The sequence below is a fragment of the Epinephelus moara genome, chromosome 14 (genome assembly GCF_006386435.1).
Source record: "Epinephelus moara isolate mb chromosome 14, YSFRI_EMoa_1.0, whole genome shotgun sequence".
NCBI classification, from domain to species: Eukaryota; Metazoa; Chordata; class Actinopteri; order Perciformes; family Serranidae; genus Epinephelus; species Epinephelus moara.
This window is the reverse complement of record NC_065519.1, coordinates 37,103,402-37,118,016: the sequence shown is the minus strand read 5'-3', so window position 1 is coordinate 37,118,016 and position 14,615 is coordinate 37,103,402. Positions and strand designations below refer to the sequence as shown.

At 40.4% G+C, this 14,615-nt stretch overlaps 1 protein-coding gene across 2 annotated transcripts in view; it reads right to left on the bottom strand.

Moving 5' to 3' along the window:
- The window catches only part of adck1 (aarF domain containing kinase 1), a 321,537-nt gene that overhangs the window by 73,702 nt on the left and 233,220 nt on the right, over positions 1-14,615 (bottom strand). For both annotated transcript variants that reach the window (XM_050061967.1, XM_050061966.1), the window contains exon 10: positions 9,592-9,789. In XM_050061967.1, coding sequence (XP_049917924.1) covers positions 9,592-9,789 — 198 coding nt within the window. The remainder of the gene's footprint in view (positions 1-9,591; positions 9,790-14,615) is intronic.

Genomic DNA, 14,615 nt, shown 5'->3' with positions numbered 1-14,615 from the left:
TTTTTTAGAAGAACGCCTTCTTCAGGGATTTTTCAAGCATGGGTATTAGATCCTCAGATTCAAATATTCAAATTATCTATGCTTATCCATGTGTCAAATAGTATTTTTTATTTAATTATTTTATTTTATTCATTTCATTTTATTCGAGGGATGGTTCACCCAGGGCAGAAAACTAGCCAGGACCGCCTCTGGCTACTGCCAACAAAACACAACACTTTCGGTAGATGTTTTATATTAAAGGCCCACCACAAATGAGAGGGATTATACCCTTTGATCTGCTGGAATTTTGCTTCAAATGTTAAACTACTGTGCAATAAATGGGAATGTACATTATGCTTAATATATCAAGGCAACAGATAAACATGGAGGAAGTATCAAGATTGGGCAGATCAGAAAACATATGACACAATATGCTTGACTTGTCAAAACACCACCTGGTTATATTTTTGTGTAATTACTTTGTTTTCAATGCTTAGTAGAGAAACATTCATTAAAAAAGATAACTATCCCTGCATGTGGAAAAAAAAGCAGCGAAAAGCCACAGCTCTAAAAGCATTCAACATTTGCTTAGTGCATGTGGTTGCATTAACACTAATGGAATGCATCATCAGTTGTTAAAAGCAGGACTTTAAAAAGATCCATACATAACAGAGTGGATAGAGAGGAACGAAAAAGAGAGAGAGGACAACAAAGAACAAAGTGAGGAGATGGCAGAAGGGATAACAGAGACAAAGCAAAGCAGATGAGTGGCTGTGGCACAAGACATGTCTCAAAATGCCTTAAATCCAGAGTGCTACACAATCAACAAGTGTGTTCAAGTGGAGGGCACTAGAGTGGAGTCTGCCTAATGGTGTGTGTGTGTGTGTGTGTGTGTGTGTGTGTGTGTGTGTGTGTGTGTGTGTGTGTTTGTGTGTGCGTGCGTGCGTGCGTGCGTGCTTGCGTGCGTGCGTGCGTGCGTGCGTGCGTGCGTAAGTGGGAGACAAAGGGAGGGAGAACAGTAAGTCTTCCTTCCTCACATGTACACACTGAATGAATTCCTTGCAGAGACACTAGGAATTTTTATTCTCTGTAGCTACCTTCTAAAAGGCTTGGTATGATAACAATTTATCAATATAGCAAGCAGCAATCCCGGGTCTGAGACCTTTCTCGACCGACAGGAGGAAGCAGCGGAATTGCCCAAAATTTAACAACAACAACAACAGCAAGCAGGTTTTGAGCTTCAAGAAAGATTCAGATTTGGTCATTTAATACAAATGTTCATTTTTTAATAGTTTTGAAGCTTGAACGGGCTCTGCAGGACATTCAGTGTGACAGTAGCAATTACGTAATATAGTCAACTAGCTAATGGCTTACGGTGCAAAGCCTCTCTTCCTCTGTGCAGCTTCCTGTGTGTCTGCAGCTCCTTGTACCGAGGAATAGAGTGAAAGCTAAGAACGCTCACTTTACAGCAAAATCTGGAGACCAAAATGCCCCCAGAAATTCACTGCATAGCACACTAACTAGCAAAAAAAAAAAAAAAAGAAAAAAAAAAAACCTACTACTCGGGGGCAGCCCTTGACCAATCACAGACTTGTTTCATCATCACAATGTTTGCAGCATGTCAATAATTGCATACTCAAAGTTCATCCTCCTGTTCCCCATTTGTGATATGTGAACAAAACATGGTGGGTATGTTGAGACATAGTGCAAGATGTCTCCAATAAGTTTAATCAGGATTGGTCCAAGACAACTTGAGTTATGGCAAGTCCTGCACTTTGCAAAAACTTTTTGATTCATAGTGGCCATGTTTTTTGACTAATCTTGCCCATTTATAGTAGGATTGTGTATCTAAGTCCCACAAGGTGGTAAACCAAGTTTGGTATTGAAAGAGTAAAGATTTTGAAAAAGTTATTATATAATATTATTATGCAATTTGCAGCAAATCCATCATGGTGGTCTCAATTGTCCAAGAGGCTTTTTTGCACATTCAGTTGTAGAGGGGCGTAGCCTCTTTAAGTGTTCATTTTTCCAGCTGGCTTCCATCAGACTGATAACGATCAAATTTGATGTGAAGCATTGAGACAACATTTCAAGTTACGGTGCCAAGTTTGATGTCTGTAGCTCATTCCAGCACACAGTAAATTGAACAAAGGCATAATGAAGTACATATAGCGGAATAGGTCAAGACCATATACACCAGTCATTATAACACTTCTAATCTTGGTTAAAACTTGCCCCCAGACCAAGTCCACCACATTTGGTGAAAACTCTGTCCACTGGGTTTTGAGGAACATTTGTGGCACCCCCTATGGGTTGAGCTCAAAATGCTTTGGTAGGTCTATTCCCCAGGTAACTAAACAATTCTACCAAGATATTGATGAGTGAACCAATGGTTTCTACCGTTTTGTTTCCCCTGTTAAAGGTTTTTTTGGGGGGGAGTTTTTCCTTATCCGCTGTGAGGGTCATAAGGACAGAGGGATGTCGTATGCTGTAAAGCCCTGTGAGGCAAATTGTGATTTGTGATATTGGGCTTTATAAATAAAATTGATTGATTGATTGATTGATTGATTGAGTTTTGGACAATTTTGTGTAAGCCACACTCTTTGCAAAGACATTTTGATTGATGGCAGCCTTGTTTTTCAGGCATCCTTCATATACATATACTTACATATACTACTAATGGACTTTGTGTTCCCTAGTATAGTAGTCAGAGCACTCAGCTGTTCTTTTCTCTTGTGTACATTCATCCAAGAGCTGACGTCACGGCAGCCTGTCAGCTGATTGAAGACGTGAGCAACAAGCTGAACGCGCTCTCTTCTGATGCTCCTAAATTTATTTTATGGGATTTTAATCATTGTCGAATTGACAAAACACTGAGAACATATGAACAGTATGTCACCTGTGTAACAACTATGAGGAACTCCACTATTGACCTGTGCTATGGTTCAGTAGCCAATGCCTACAAGTCCATCCGCATGCCTTCCTTGGGAGCTTCCTATCATAGTAGTGTCCTACTTCTACCGATCTACAGGCCAGTCTGTAAACGACGAGAGTGGACCATAAAGACAGTGAAATGCTGGTCAGAGGATAGTATTGACAATTTGAAACCCTGTTTTGAATGTACAGCTTGGGATGTTTTTTATGATTTGTGTTCTGACCTGAATGAACTGACACAGACTGTCTCCTCCTACATATCCTTCTGTGCTGACATTAATATCCCCCAGAAGAACATCACTGTCTATCCCAACAACAAACCGTGGGTACTAAAGACTTGAAAAATGTCATAAATAAGAAGAAAAAAATCTTTTATACAGGGAACAACCAGGAAAGGAAAGACATCAACAAAGAGGTTAAGAATGAAATTCGGAAAGCCAAAAGAGTTTATAAGGACAAGGTAGAACACAAGTATAGCAGTGGTGATCTGTGGGCGGAATGGAGAGGCATTAAATCCATGTCCTCAGCCACTAACATCCAAGATGAAAACAACAGAACACCAATTAGAATAGAGGGAAGCAATGAAGATCTGCCAAACGCTTTTAACCTCTTTTACTCGCGGTTTGAAAACCATGACCTCTCAGACAATCTTTCCCTTCTTAAACAGGGTATCTCCTCTGACACTGACTGCAATATGGTCATTAGTCAGGAGTGTGTAAATAACCTTCTGAAGAAGGTGAATGTAAGAAAGGCCTCTGGCCCAGATGGAATTTGTGGATGCACATTAAAGTATTGTGCTGACCAACTTAGCAGTGTCTTCCACTACATCTTTCAGATGTCACTCAACTGCAGTCAAGTCCCTGACTTATGGAAATCCTCCATCATAATCCCTGTTCCAAAAAACTCATCCCCCAAACAACTCGAAACTTGAAATCTTTTATTCCCTCTGCTATTCGTCTCTTAAATTCTTTATAATTATCTTATATTATCTTATATAATGTATGCAAGCTGTTCAAACCAATTGCCCCTGGTGGGATTAATGAAGTTGTCTGTATCTGTATATGTATCATCTTCCATGCGCAAGGTTCGAATCCTGCTGAGGTGGACGTCAGCAAAGGCATGCGGTCGCAAGTGGTTCCCACCACCGATTCACACGGGATCAGCTTAATCTGAGCCAAGTAGTCAACCCAGGCACGTCTCGAGAGACTCTCGCGTCTCCAGACGTAAAAAGTAGATTCAGTCCTAAAAGGCCTTGTAGCAACTATTGGTATTGTTAAAATCAAAATCCAAAAAAGCAATTTTACTTTTAATGCTATATGTAAATTAGCAAACAAAATCCATCATGGCTATGGTCTAGTAGGATTTGTTTGTAGATCACACTGAGCTGGATATTTGTGTCAAATTGTGAGTCAACCGGACTTTTGTGAGGGGTGTGGTCTTTCCAAATTTGCTTTTTTGGGTGTTAATAACAGCACCACCATGTGGCCGATGGGGTCATATTTCTTGGCAAGCATTTGCATATTATTTCCAGTTAATGAGCAAAGTTTCATGTCTGTAGCTCAATCCACCTCACAGGAAATGCACACAAGAGTAGATTACTGACAACCCAAATATAGCTGCAAGGAAGTAGTTCAGTTGCTTTAAGTCAGTGGTTCCCAGTGTTTTTCCTGAAGACATCCCTTTTCTATCATTGAGTAAACTCAGGACCCCTGACTAAGGGACAGATTATGGATATTTCAAAAGATATTCGATGCATAGTTTTAAAAGTACAGAACAACTGACAACCTTTACAATTAACCCAAATAGTGAACACAATAATTGCAGGATGTGTTTGTACATCACAGGCAATTTGGATACATTTTGAAAGATTATTTCCCATTGAATATTGCATCAGAGATGAGTTCTCCTGATGTTCTCAGGATCCTTTTTATATGATTCTCTGTCTGTACTATGTTGGGTTTTTTTTTAACATAAAAAAATTAAATTCAGTGTTTTATTCTCCCAGATACTTGGTCACTGTTCTATTAGGTCTTTGGTTGTTTTAACTGTGTGCTTTTCTAATGCAGAATGAGGCTGCTTTGCACCGACTCATGGTGTGAGGGGCAAGGCCTGTTAAGGTTTTCACTTTTTTGGAAAAAATATTTGAAGCATTAGGACGTAATTTCCAGGTATAGTGCTAGGTTTTGTTTCTGCAGCTCCTTCCAGCTTACAGCAAATTGAGCAAAGGCATAATACACCACATAATAGTAAATAATTCACGCCCACATGCATTAATCATTATGACATTTCAGATCTTGGTTAATACTTGCCCCCTGAGCATTTGCACCAAATTTGGTGAAATTCTGTCCACCTGGTTTCGAAGTACACATTTGTGATATTTATGATGCCTCCTGTGGTTGGGCTCAAAATGCTTTGGTAGGCCTACTTTCCATCATGACTTAAGAAATCTGAAGCTATTTACTAGAATTTGTGTTATGGGATAAACTGTAAATGAGTTGTGGCTATTTTTTTGCCCTTTTTTTGTATTTTGGTATTGTATGACGAGCAGGGTTCCTACGCAAGTATGGAAAGTATGGAAAAGTATGGAAATAAATTTGATCAATTTCCAGGTATTAAAAAGTATGGAAAATGAAAAATAAAGTATGGAAAAATATTTATGTTTCCAGACTATTACCACTGTTCTAAAATAGTGTTTTCTAAAATAGAAAATTAGGTATTTCCAAAAATAATTTAATCAATCCGGATCGTGTTTTATGCCGGGCCAAGCACAGTTTGTGTGAGAGCAAACATCTCAGAAAACATACCGCCCCTTTTACCTGATTGACAAGTGGTATGTCCGCTGCCCCATGACCCTCCTCCAGCCCCCCAGGTATAACCGCTGCCCCATGACCCTCCTCCAGCCCCCCAGGTATAAAGTTTCACTCCAACACTGCACCTTCGACAAGAAGACGATCATATTCACGTGGTTCACAATGGGTAGATGCAAGTTTTTGGATGGATGGCTTGACAATACCATATATAAATACTGGTTGGCCAAGGATTCCCAATTCACACACAAAGCTAGATGCAAGCTTTGTGTGAAATTGTTTGACATCACCAACATGGGGGAGAAGGCGATTCTGAGCCACATGAAAGGAAAAAATACAGATGTCTCGTTACTGCATCGCTTGCACCCAAAGTCCCAACCTTTTTGCCTCAGCCCAGACATTGAACTTACCTGAGTTTTTATTTGCATGCCATTATGGTACTTGTCTACAATCGCCTATTAAGAATAATTAAATATGATGTGAAATATGATGCACTGATATATTTACTCAGATGTTGTATATTCTCTGAAAAAAGAAAAAAAAAACGCAGAGAAGTCTTGAAATTAGGGTATGGAAAAGTATGGAATTTTGAAATTCCAAATGTGTAGGAACCCTGGACAAGACAAGTCTGGCTTCCATTTGTATGCCTCATAGTTTGCCATTCAGTGCTTAAAAAATACAGCTCCCAGGAGGTGGAGCTTCTACCATCAGGGTTGTGCACAGGTGTGTTACATACTGCTGATGATAAGACTTAGATTGGTTACTATTACCTGCCTGTCCATTGTTGCCTCATGTACGCTCTGATGAAGGTCTAATAGACCAAAAGCTCAACAATAAAGTGAAACGCTGCATAGATGTAAGTGTGCGGATATCTTTTCTACCAGCTGTAAATGGCCCTAAAAGATTTTTAAAAAATTGAACTCGAGCAGCAACTTACAGCAGTAGCTGCAGTAGCAGCCACAGGTGGGAGCAGCAGCAGCTAACAGCTTACGGTTTCCACACAGTATTTTCTTCAGAAGGTGCACATTCTAGTTATTTACTATATAATATTTCACCATAATTTAGTGTTTATCTACTTCTGTACTGTTTGCACATTATTATTATTACTGTGAGAGCTGGCGACATCCTATTCTAACATGTTTAAGTGATTTTATATAATTTTTCAAAGTACTAAAAGTCATGTTGGCTGTCTATAGGAATTATGTTCAAATGTTCGCCTGTTCATTTTTTGTCAGGTCATTATTTGATCTGCCTCTATTTCTGCTGGACTGGACATCTCTCTCTCCTAACAATCAGGGCCCCGTTTCCCAGAGGCTTCGTAGCGCTATGTGCATCATAAGTTCTATCTTAAGATCTCCCTTAAGCTTACGGGCTGTTTCCCAGAGTCTCCTTAGTTAAGATATATCATCTGAAAGGTAAATCTTAAGAAGGGCGGTCTGAACCACTTGTAAGCTGTCCTTTAGTGATGCGCTCCGTTCATCCTGTCACAGTTTTAGCTTTATTAGGCCAAAATTATGCTCTTTCAGTGGACAGTTGCAGTATAATTCACATCTAGACTCCTTGTGCAAATTACATCATTAGTTTAAAATTAACTTCATGAAAAACAATAATGAATACTGAATATTATGAATATATAGGTTTATTTATTTATTCATTCATTCATATATTTAATGGAAGGTAAAGGTAAAGTTCCACTGATTGTCACACACCTGAGTGTGTGAAATTTGTTCTCCGCATTTGACCCATCCCCTGAGGGAGCGGTGAGCAGCAGCGGTGCCGCGCTCGGGAATCATGTGGTGATCTAACCCCCCAATTCCAACCCCTGAAGCTGAGTGCCAAGCAGGGAGGCCCATTTGGGCCCGTTTTTATAGTCTTTGGTATGACCCGGCCGGGGATCGAACCCACGATCTCCCAGTCTCAGGGCGGACACTCTACCACCAGGCCACTGGAGCTAACTAACTGAGGATATGTTTTTTCTGATGAGGCTACAGGCTGTACCCTACCACTATATGCTGAATATCTAACAGATACTTGACAAATTGATCAAACTGAAGTCTAATGAGGCCGGCTGGAAACTAATCAAGCGGGCGGCACCAGCTATATGGGCGATCAAGCGCGTTGCCTCTGCTTGCTCCATTGTAGACGAGATTATGGCTGCATTACAGCGTATCGTTGCGCTCAATCAACTGAACCAAAGGCGTCGCTGTCCGCGTAGTCATTTGGTTCATGTTAATCATTTTATGAGGACAAACTTCAGTCCACTTGATGTCCTCTCAGACAGTGCCATCCTGTCCAAATACCGGCTGCCACGTGAGCAGATCCTGAATCTGCTTGCACTGGTGGCATACACACACACAAACACGCGCACACACACGCACACACACACACACACGCACACACACAGAGCAATGAAACGTGGATATGCTGGTGCTACAGGTGCCTATTGTGTGACAACAACAGATTTGCAGTCTGTACATTGACAGAACTGATGTTGGAAAACCTATATGTAAGACACAAACTGGCATTGAAGTGCAATGATGGAAAAAGAGAGATTAACATGTATGCTGTTATAAATGTTTCAATAACAAATGCATTATCGGTGAGCAGCAATCACGTTTCTCTGCTTCATCATTAGTCTCTTTGTTTATAACGGGATGCACATTTTTTAATGTGATATGCTTCAGGCATGTTAGGATGGGTATTTTTCCTGAAACAGTGCCAAAATGCTCATCTGGACTGAAACTTAGTTTTAAAGAGCTGCTTTTAAAATACCCGTGTATGTGTGGACTAGGCTTCAAATAGATGAGCAGATGTTCTGTAAAAGACATAGCCTTATTTATGATAAAATATTTGATGGAGGTAAAATTATTATGGCAATACTTTTTATATTACGTCATTTATTTACCTTTATATGAGATCAATCGATGCATGCAGCATCGATTAATACAGTTTAAGCACTGTGGTGAAGGACAGCTCCAACTTACGATGCACCTTAGCAGCTCCTCTTACGAGCACCCACTAAGGGACAGTTTGGGAAACACTCGTAGGAAAAGAAGTTCCTTAGCTAAGGTATATCTTAGAGCGCCAAGGTACATCGAAACTGGGAAACGGGGCCCAGACCATTACATAGTGTAGTGATTACAGCAGATGGTAAAATTCAATGAAGCACAGGGTCAATAGTTACAATTATATATTAGACAATGTTTTATGCATTTAAAAAAACAGCCACCTTTTGTTTTTACATAATAGTATATCAGAGTAGCCCATTAGTTCAATCTTGCCACTTCTGTGCACCTTTAGATCCAAAGGTTGTGAGTTCTGCTAAGGGCATGGTAACCAAATTCAGCGAACCTGTACAGATAGGGATACAGAAAGAGTCTGTAGTGTTTGATACAATTTCACCTGTAGCTGGAGCTAAAACATTTAAAAAAAATGAATGTTGTAGCAGCAGCAGCAGCAGCTGTAGCTGCAGCCGGCAGCAGGAGCAGCAGCAGCTAACAGCTTCCAGCTCACACACATACTAGTCTCCATTTTTCAAGTCTGTTTTCTTCCAACTACTGTAACTATATTGATTGGGCTGATTGCTACTTTTACTACACATCCAGCGTGACAAGAAAGCCTTGTTCATATGTTCTTTAACCCATTCAAGACTTTATACAGTGAGGTGAGCATTCAGATTTGTAAGCTTTAAATGTCTCTTTGTCCTGTTAATGTTTTTAATGTTTTGCTGTTTTAATGTTTCTTTTTTATTTTGATTTGGGTGTTAAAAATACTACCTGACTCTCTTTATGAACCTCTGTGAAACACTTTGTAACATAATAAAGTTTATCATTAGAATAAATACTATGTACATACGTGTGTGAGCTCATACCTCAGAGTTTGTGACAGGCACAGAGCTGATGCCAGCATTGATGGCAGTCCAGGAGCGAGCAGTGAGCACGCAGGCGAACAATGGGTACAGATCTCCAGCACCCAGTCTGAGGCTGTAACGCTTTACCCCGGACATGTCACCATTAATCAGAGCCTGCCACAGCCGACAGTAGTCCAACCGAAATTCTGGCTGCAGGACCTGAAGCAGAGGGGATTATAGATGTCTTTTATTAGAATTTCATCTACATTAATAATTTATGGTATATTGTAAATGGTACATTTAATTGTTTGCAAACTGCTGTATGTATGTTAACATTCAGTGTTTTTCACAAAAACACATTCAATCAATCAATCAATCTTTATTTATAAAGCACTTTTCATACAATAAAATGTAGCACAAAGTGCTTTACATGTTAAAAGCAGAGCCCCCCCATCCCCAACAGACCCCCTCACCTCCCTCACCCCCCATCCCGATATGATTTAAAAGAAAAGAAGAAAAATAGAAAGAATAAATAAATAAATAAATCAATAATAACAGAGAAACAAAAAATAAGGCTGAGCACGGAAGAACCAGAGAGTAAACCCCTCGGCAACTCGACCGCCAACAGGAACCCACATCCCGGCCCAGGCAGGGGAAGAGCTCAGCATCACCGCCAAAAGGCAATGGTCTGGACCCTCCACCCCACCAGCGGAGAGCAGACCCCAAGCCAGCGCCACAGCAGCCTGAACCAGTGACCGCCCCCCTGGTGAAGACGGCTCCCACTGAGGAAACACTGGAGTTAAGAACTAAACTATAATAAATGACATAAAATATTAAGATGTAACGTAAAATAAATTAGTTATTAAATAAATTAAAACATATACAGTAGATAAAATTAGAGCATGCTAAAAGTAAATACAATAATAAATAGTATCTAAATAATAATAAATAGTATCTAAGTTATCTAATAGACTAAAAGTAATACTACATTAGTAAAATTAGGAAGATAAAAGAGACATTAGTTGAAAGCCAAATTAAAAAGGTGGGTCTTGAGCCTGTTTTTTTTTTTTAATTTTAACAGTCTCTGTGGCCCTCAGATTCTCTGGCAGGCTGTTCCATAACGCCCATGTTTCTTACTTGGTCGGATGGATTCAATGACAAATGTTTCTCTCTCTTAGCCTCAGAACCGATAACTAAAACTTCAGTTTTGTACTGGTTGAGTTGTAAAAAGTTCTCTGCCATCCAGGATTTGATATCTAAGATAGTTAGACAGTTAAAAAGGGCATCAGTTGGCCCTGTGTCATCAGAAGACATGGCGATGTATAGCTGTGTATCATCGGCATAACTATGAAAATTGATGCCATGTCTCCTGATGACATTCCCAAGTGGGAGCATATATAAATTAAAAAGAATGGGGTCTAAGATTGAGCCTTGGGGCACACCACATTTTATGTCATGGACCCCTGAGGAGCATGTATCCATATTTACCATAAACTTTCTATCTATGAGATAGGAGTTGAACCATTTGAAAGCAGTGCCAGAGAGGCCAACCAGGTGTCTAAGTCTGTTCAAAAGAATAGGGTGTTCTACTGTATCAAAGGCTGCACTTAGATCCAGTAGCACCAGGACTGAAATCTTGTGTGATTCCAAACTGCACCTGAGATCATTTACAATCTTTATCCAGGCTGTCTCTGTACTGTGGTTCGTCCTAAAACCAGATTGATATTTCTCAAAAATGTTGTTTTTAGTTAAAAAGTCATTCAACTGAATAAAAACAAGCTTCTCTAAAATTTTGCTAAAGAATGGCAGGTTGGATACTGGTCTGTAGTTATTAAAAATATCAGGATCCAAATTGCTCTTCTTCAGGAGGGGCTTCACAACTGCCGTTTTGAAGGCCGCAGGAAAGATGTCTGTCTGAAGAGAGCAATTCACAATGTTTAAAAGCTCACTTTCAAAGGATCCTAAAAATGTTTTAAAAAGTGATGTGGAGATTGGATCTAAGAGGCAGGTAGTAGCAATGTGTTGCTGGGTTACAAGCGTTTGTACAACTTGGAGGAGAGTTCACACTGCGTTTGGCTGACTGATCGGATGAGTATGGTGTTTGATGTGGAGGCTTTTTGTGTATTTTTGCGTTGACACAGGAGTTTGTGTGTATTTACCTCGGGCTTGGCGAGGGAGATTTTGTATCCTAGGGCCAGTCTCTTTGTTTATGACGGTGTCAGGTGGCCAGGTGGCCAGGTGGCAGGGGTAGTTCCTCAGTGTGTGTGGGGTTAAATGATGGTGTGGGGTTCCCCTTGTAGGCTTACCAGCGTTCCCCTTTGGGTGCGTTGCATGGGGGTGGTAGTGTTGTGGCGACATAGCAGCTGAAGCTTTTGTCTTGGGAGCATGGCCGTGGCTTCGAGAGCGTTGCTAGCTTGCTAGTCGCTCCCCCGAGCCAGCGGTCTCTAGTGCGTAAATACCAACCGCTGCTCGCTGCATGAAGACTAGGGGGAGCTTAGTTAGGCGGGTTGATTACTAGATAATGGGGAATCTCCAAACCAGGATCCTCTTTGTGTGCACGGGGATACTTCACTGTCTTCCTGAGCCTGTCCGGGCGTAAAGTTGCCTTGTTTTTTTTGTCTGGTCCTACAAGTAAGTGGAAATGGCTGAATTCGATGCGTTCTTGCTGCTCCGTCAGAGGAGGTATTGGAGAGATGTACAAAGGAGCAGTTAATTAAACTGGTTGATCATTATTCGGTGGATGTGGGGGATAGGAAATTTAAAGGGGAGATTAAAGGTGATAGCTACAACTTTTTCATCAAAATGAATAATTTTTCAAAAATAGAGAGAGGGGTGTAGAATAAAGGTATTAATTTTACTGAAAAAAAAATTATAGTATAGAAATAATTGTTTTATAAATTTTGACGGGTCCAAAATATATAAATATTTACATCTGGTTACGTTGGCTACGTCGACATGAAATGATCCCTGAGCCAATAGCATTAGTAAGTTGATGTCACGTGAGGCAGAGCTCAGGGGTCGCCAGATCGTGATAGCTCTGTGGAGAAATGGCATTGTCTCTGCGTTATATGTCGCAAATTTGAGCAGACCAACAACGAAGCAGGACTAGAGTGAACACCGGTCAAGCTTTTGAGTGTTGGTGCCAGCTGAAGGAAGCATGACAAACGAAGGAGGAGGCTCAAAAGCCACGCGGAGGTCGCCGCTTTCCTTCTGGACAGGTAAGCTAAATGTTTGCTAATGCTAACTAACGTTGCTAGCTAACGTTAAAGCAAAACTCTTGCCAAAATGCAACCTTGGGTGTTTTTGTGAATGTACACCGAGTAAAACTTTATTTTAAAAGCATAACTACAACTGAAAAGCCTTTTTAAAGATTGAGTGTATTTTTGTTTTCGGGTCAAAATGCCCTTTCAGTGAGTTCCATAGCGGCACTAATGTTACTATAAACACATCAAAATAGCTATTTTTAATATACTAAGAAGGCTCAACACAACACGAAACTTTGCTCATAGTATCACCAGGGCCTCTACACAGGAACTCAAGCATTGACAACATTGTTTATGTACACAGAGTTTACTAAAAAGAAAGGTTTTGAACAACTCACGTTAGCAGTTGGCATTAGCTAGCTACTGATATCTCCTTTGATGGAACTGGTAGCATGATGCCTCTTGAGCTGGATTTACCGGCTCTATGCGTTAGCTACTGAGAGGACGCACTGTCACTCGGCTACATTTACTCCTCTCAACTCAGCTCTCAACCACAACATATCAGCACATGATTTCTCCTCTCTCTATAATAAACATTTTAATTGTTGTGCTGGTCCGAACTGAATGGGATCAATTCACCACTGCATTGATGGTCAGGAATGTCTACTTAAATCTTTGCCAAATCTCCCCTGTCATCTTAGATGCTACCTCGCGCTGACAGGCTCATAATGTTGTTATTGACAGTATCAAGGAATGTATCGCGATGGGATATTATTACTATTACTTGCTCCAGAATCCTTGCTCCAATTACTTGCTCCAGAATACTTGCTCCGTCTTTTATTTATTGTTAGGCTAGTAACTAACCACTTTGTACAATTTGCAACAGCCACATTGTTTGAGATAAGCCTGATGCGTGTCCATAGCCTACTATTTTATCTTGATTCTCATAGATCCTGTCTGAACTTTTTATCTAGCTTTCAACTGTAATGTTTTCTTGCTGAAATAGTAACTTCATCTAATGACCACAACCTCCTCTTCTGATTTCCCCCCCCTTTTCCAACATTTTGCCATTATAGACATGATTCTGATGAACCTTCTGGCATCAGTGCCCTTGAAGAAAAGGAAAGGCACCTTGACACCTGCACCAGCCCTGTCTCCTGTCTCTGACTCCTGTGGCCCTCACATCACCTGCTACAGTGTTTGCTCTTTTGTTATTGCTCTGTTGCTATGTTATGCTTGCTATTATCTAACACCATTGTTTCATAATCCAATACCATGCAATTTTATTTATGTTGCACATTTTATGCACAAAGGCAGCACAATGTGCTTAATAGTCATAGTTACAAAAACAGGCTGATTTTATTTATATAGCACATTTCATACTAAAAAACTAACACCATGTGCTTTATAAGCGTTCAAACAAAATGTTTGAATTATATGTTTTATTTGTAAGCATGTCTCTGTCTTCCATAGTTGTTGAACCTCATGAAACTAAAAGGTTGCATTGTCGAGCTTTGTAAAAGCAGAGACTTGTTTGGTTATTCTTTGACCAGTCAGTGTATTTTTGCCTGTGTAGTAGGCTTTCACTGTTATATACAGTTTCAGTATAAGAGGTAAAACAGCAGCTGCCCCTGTGTAGATCCAGGACTTCAGCAATAGGTCTGTTCCCAGACTGCGGCAGAGAAGACTACAGTTTAACAGAGCTTCCGAGTGTTGATGAAACTCTCCCCAAACCGCTTGTCAAAAAACAGGTGGAGGAAGCGGATGAAGCTCTCTCCCTTTAGTAAGTGACCACTGGATACATATGTACAAAAAAAGGACCTCCACCTCTCTTCTCTATCC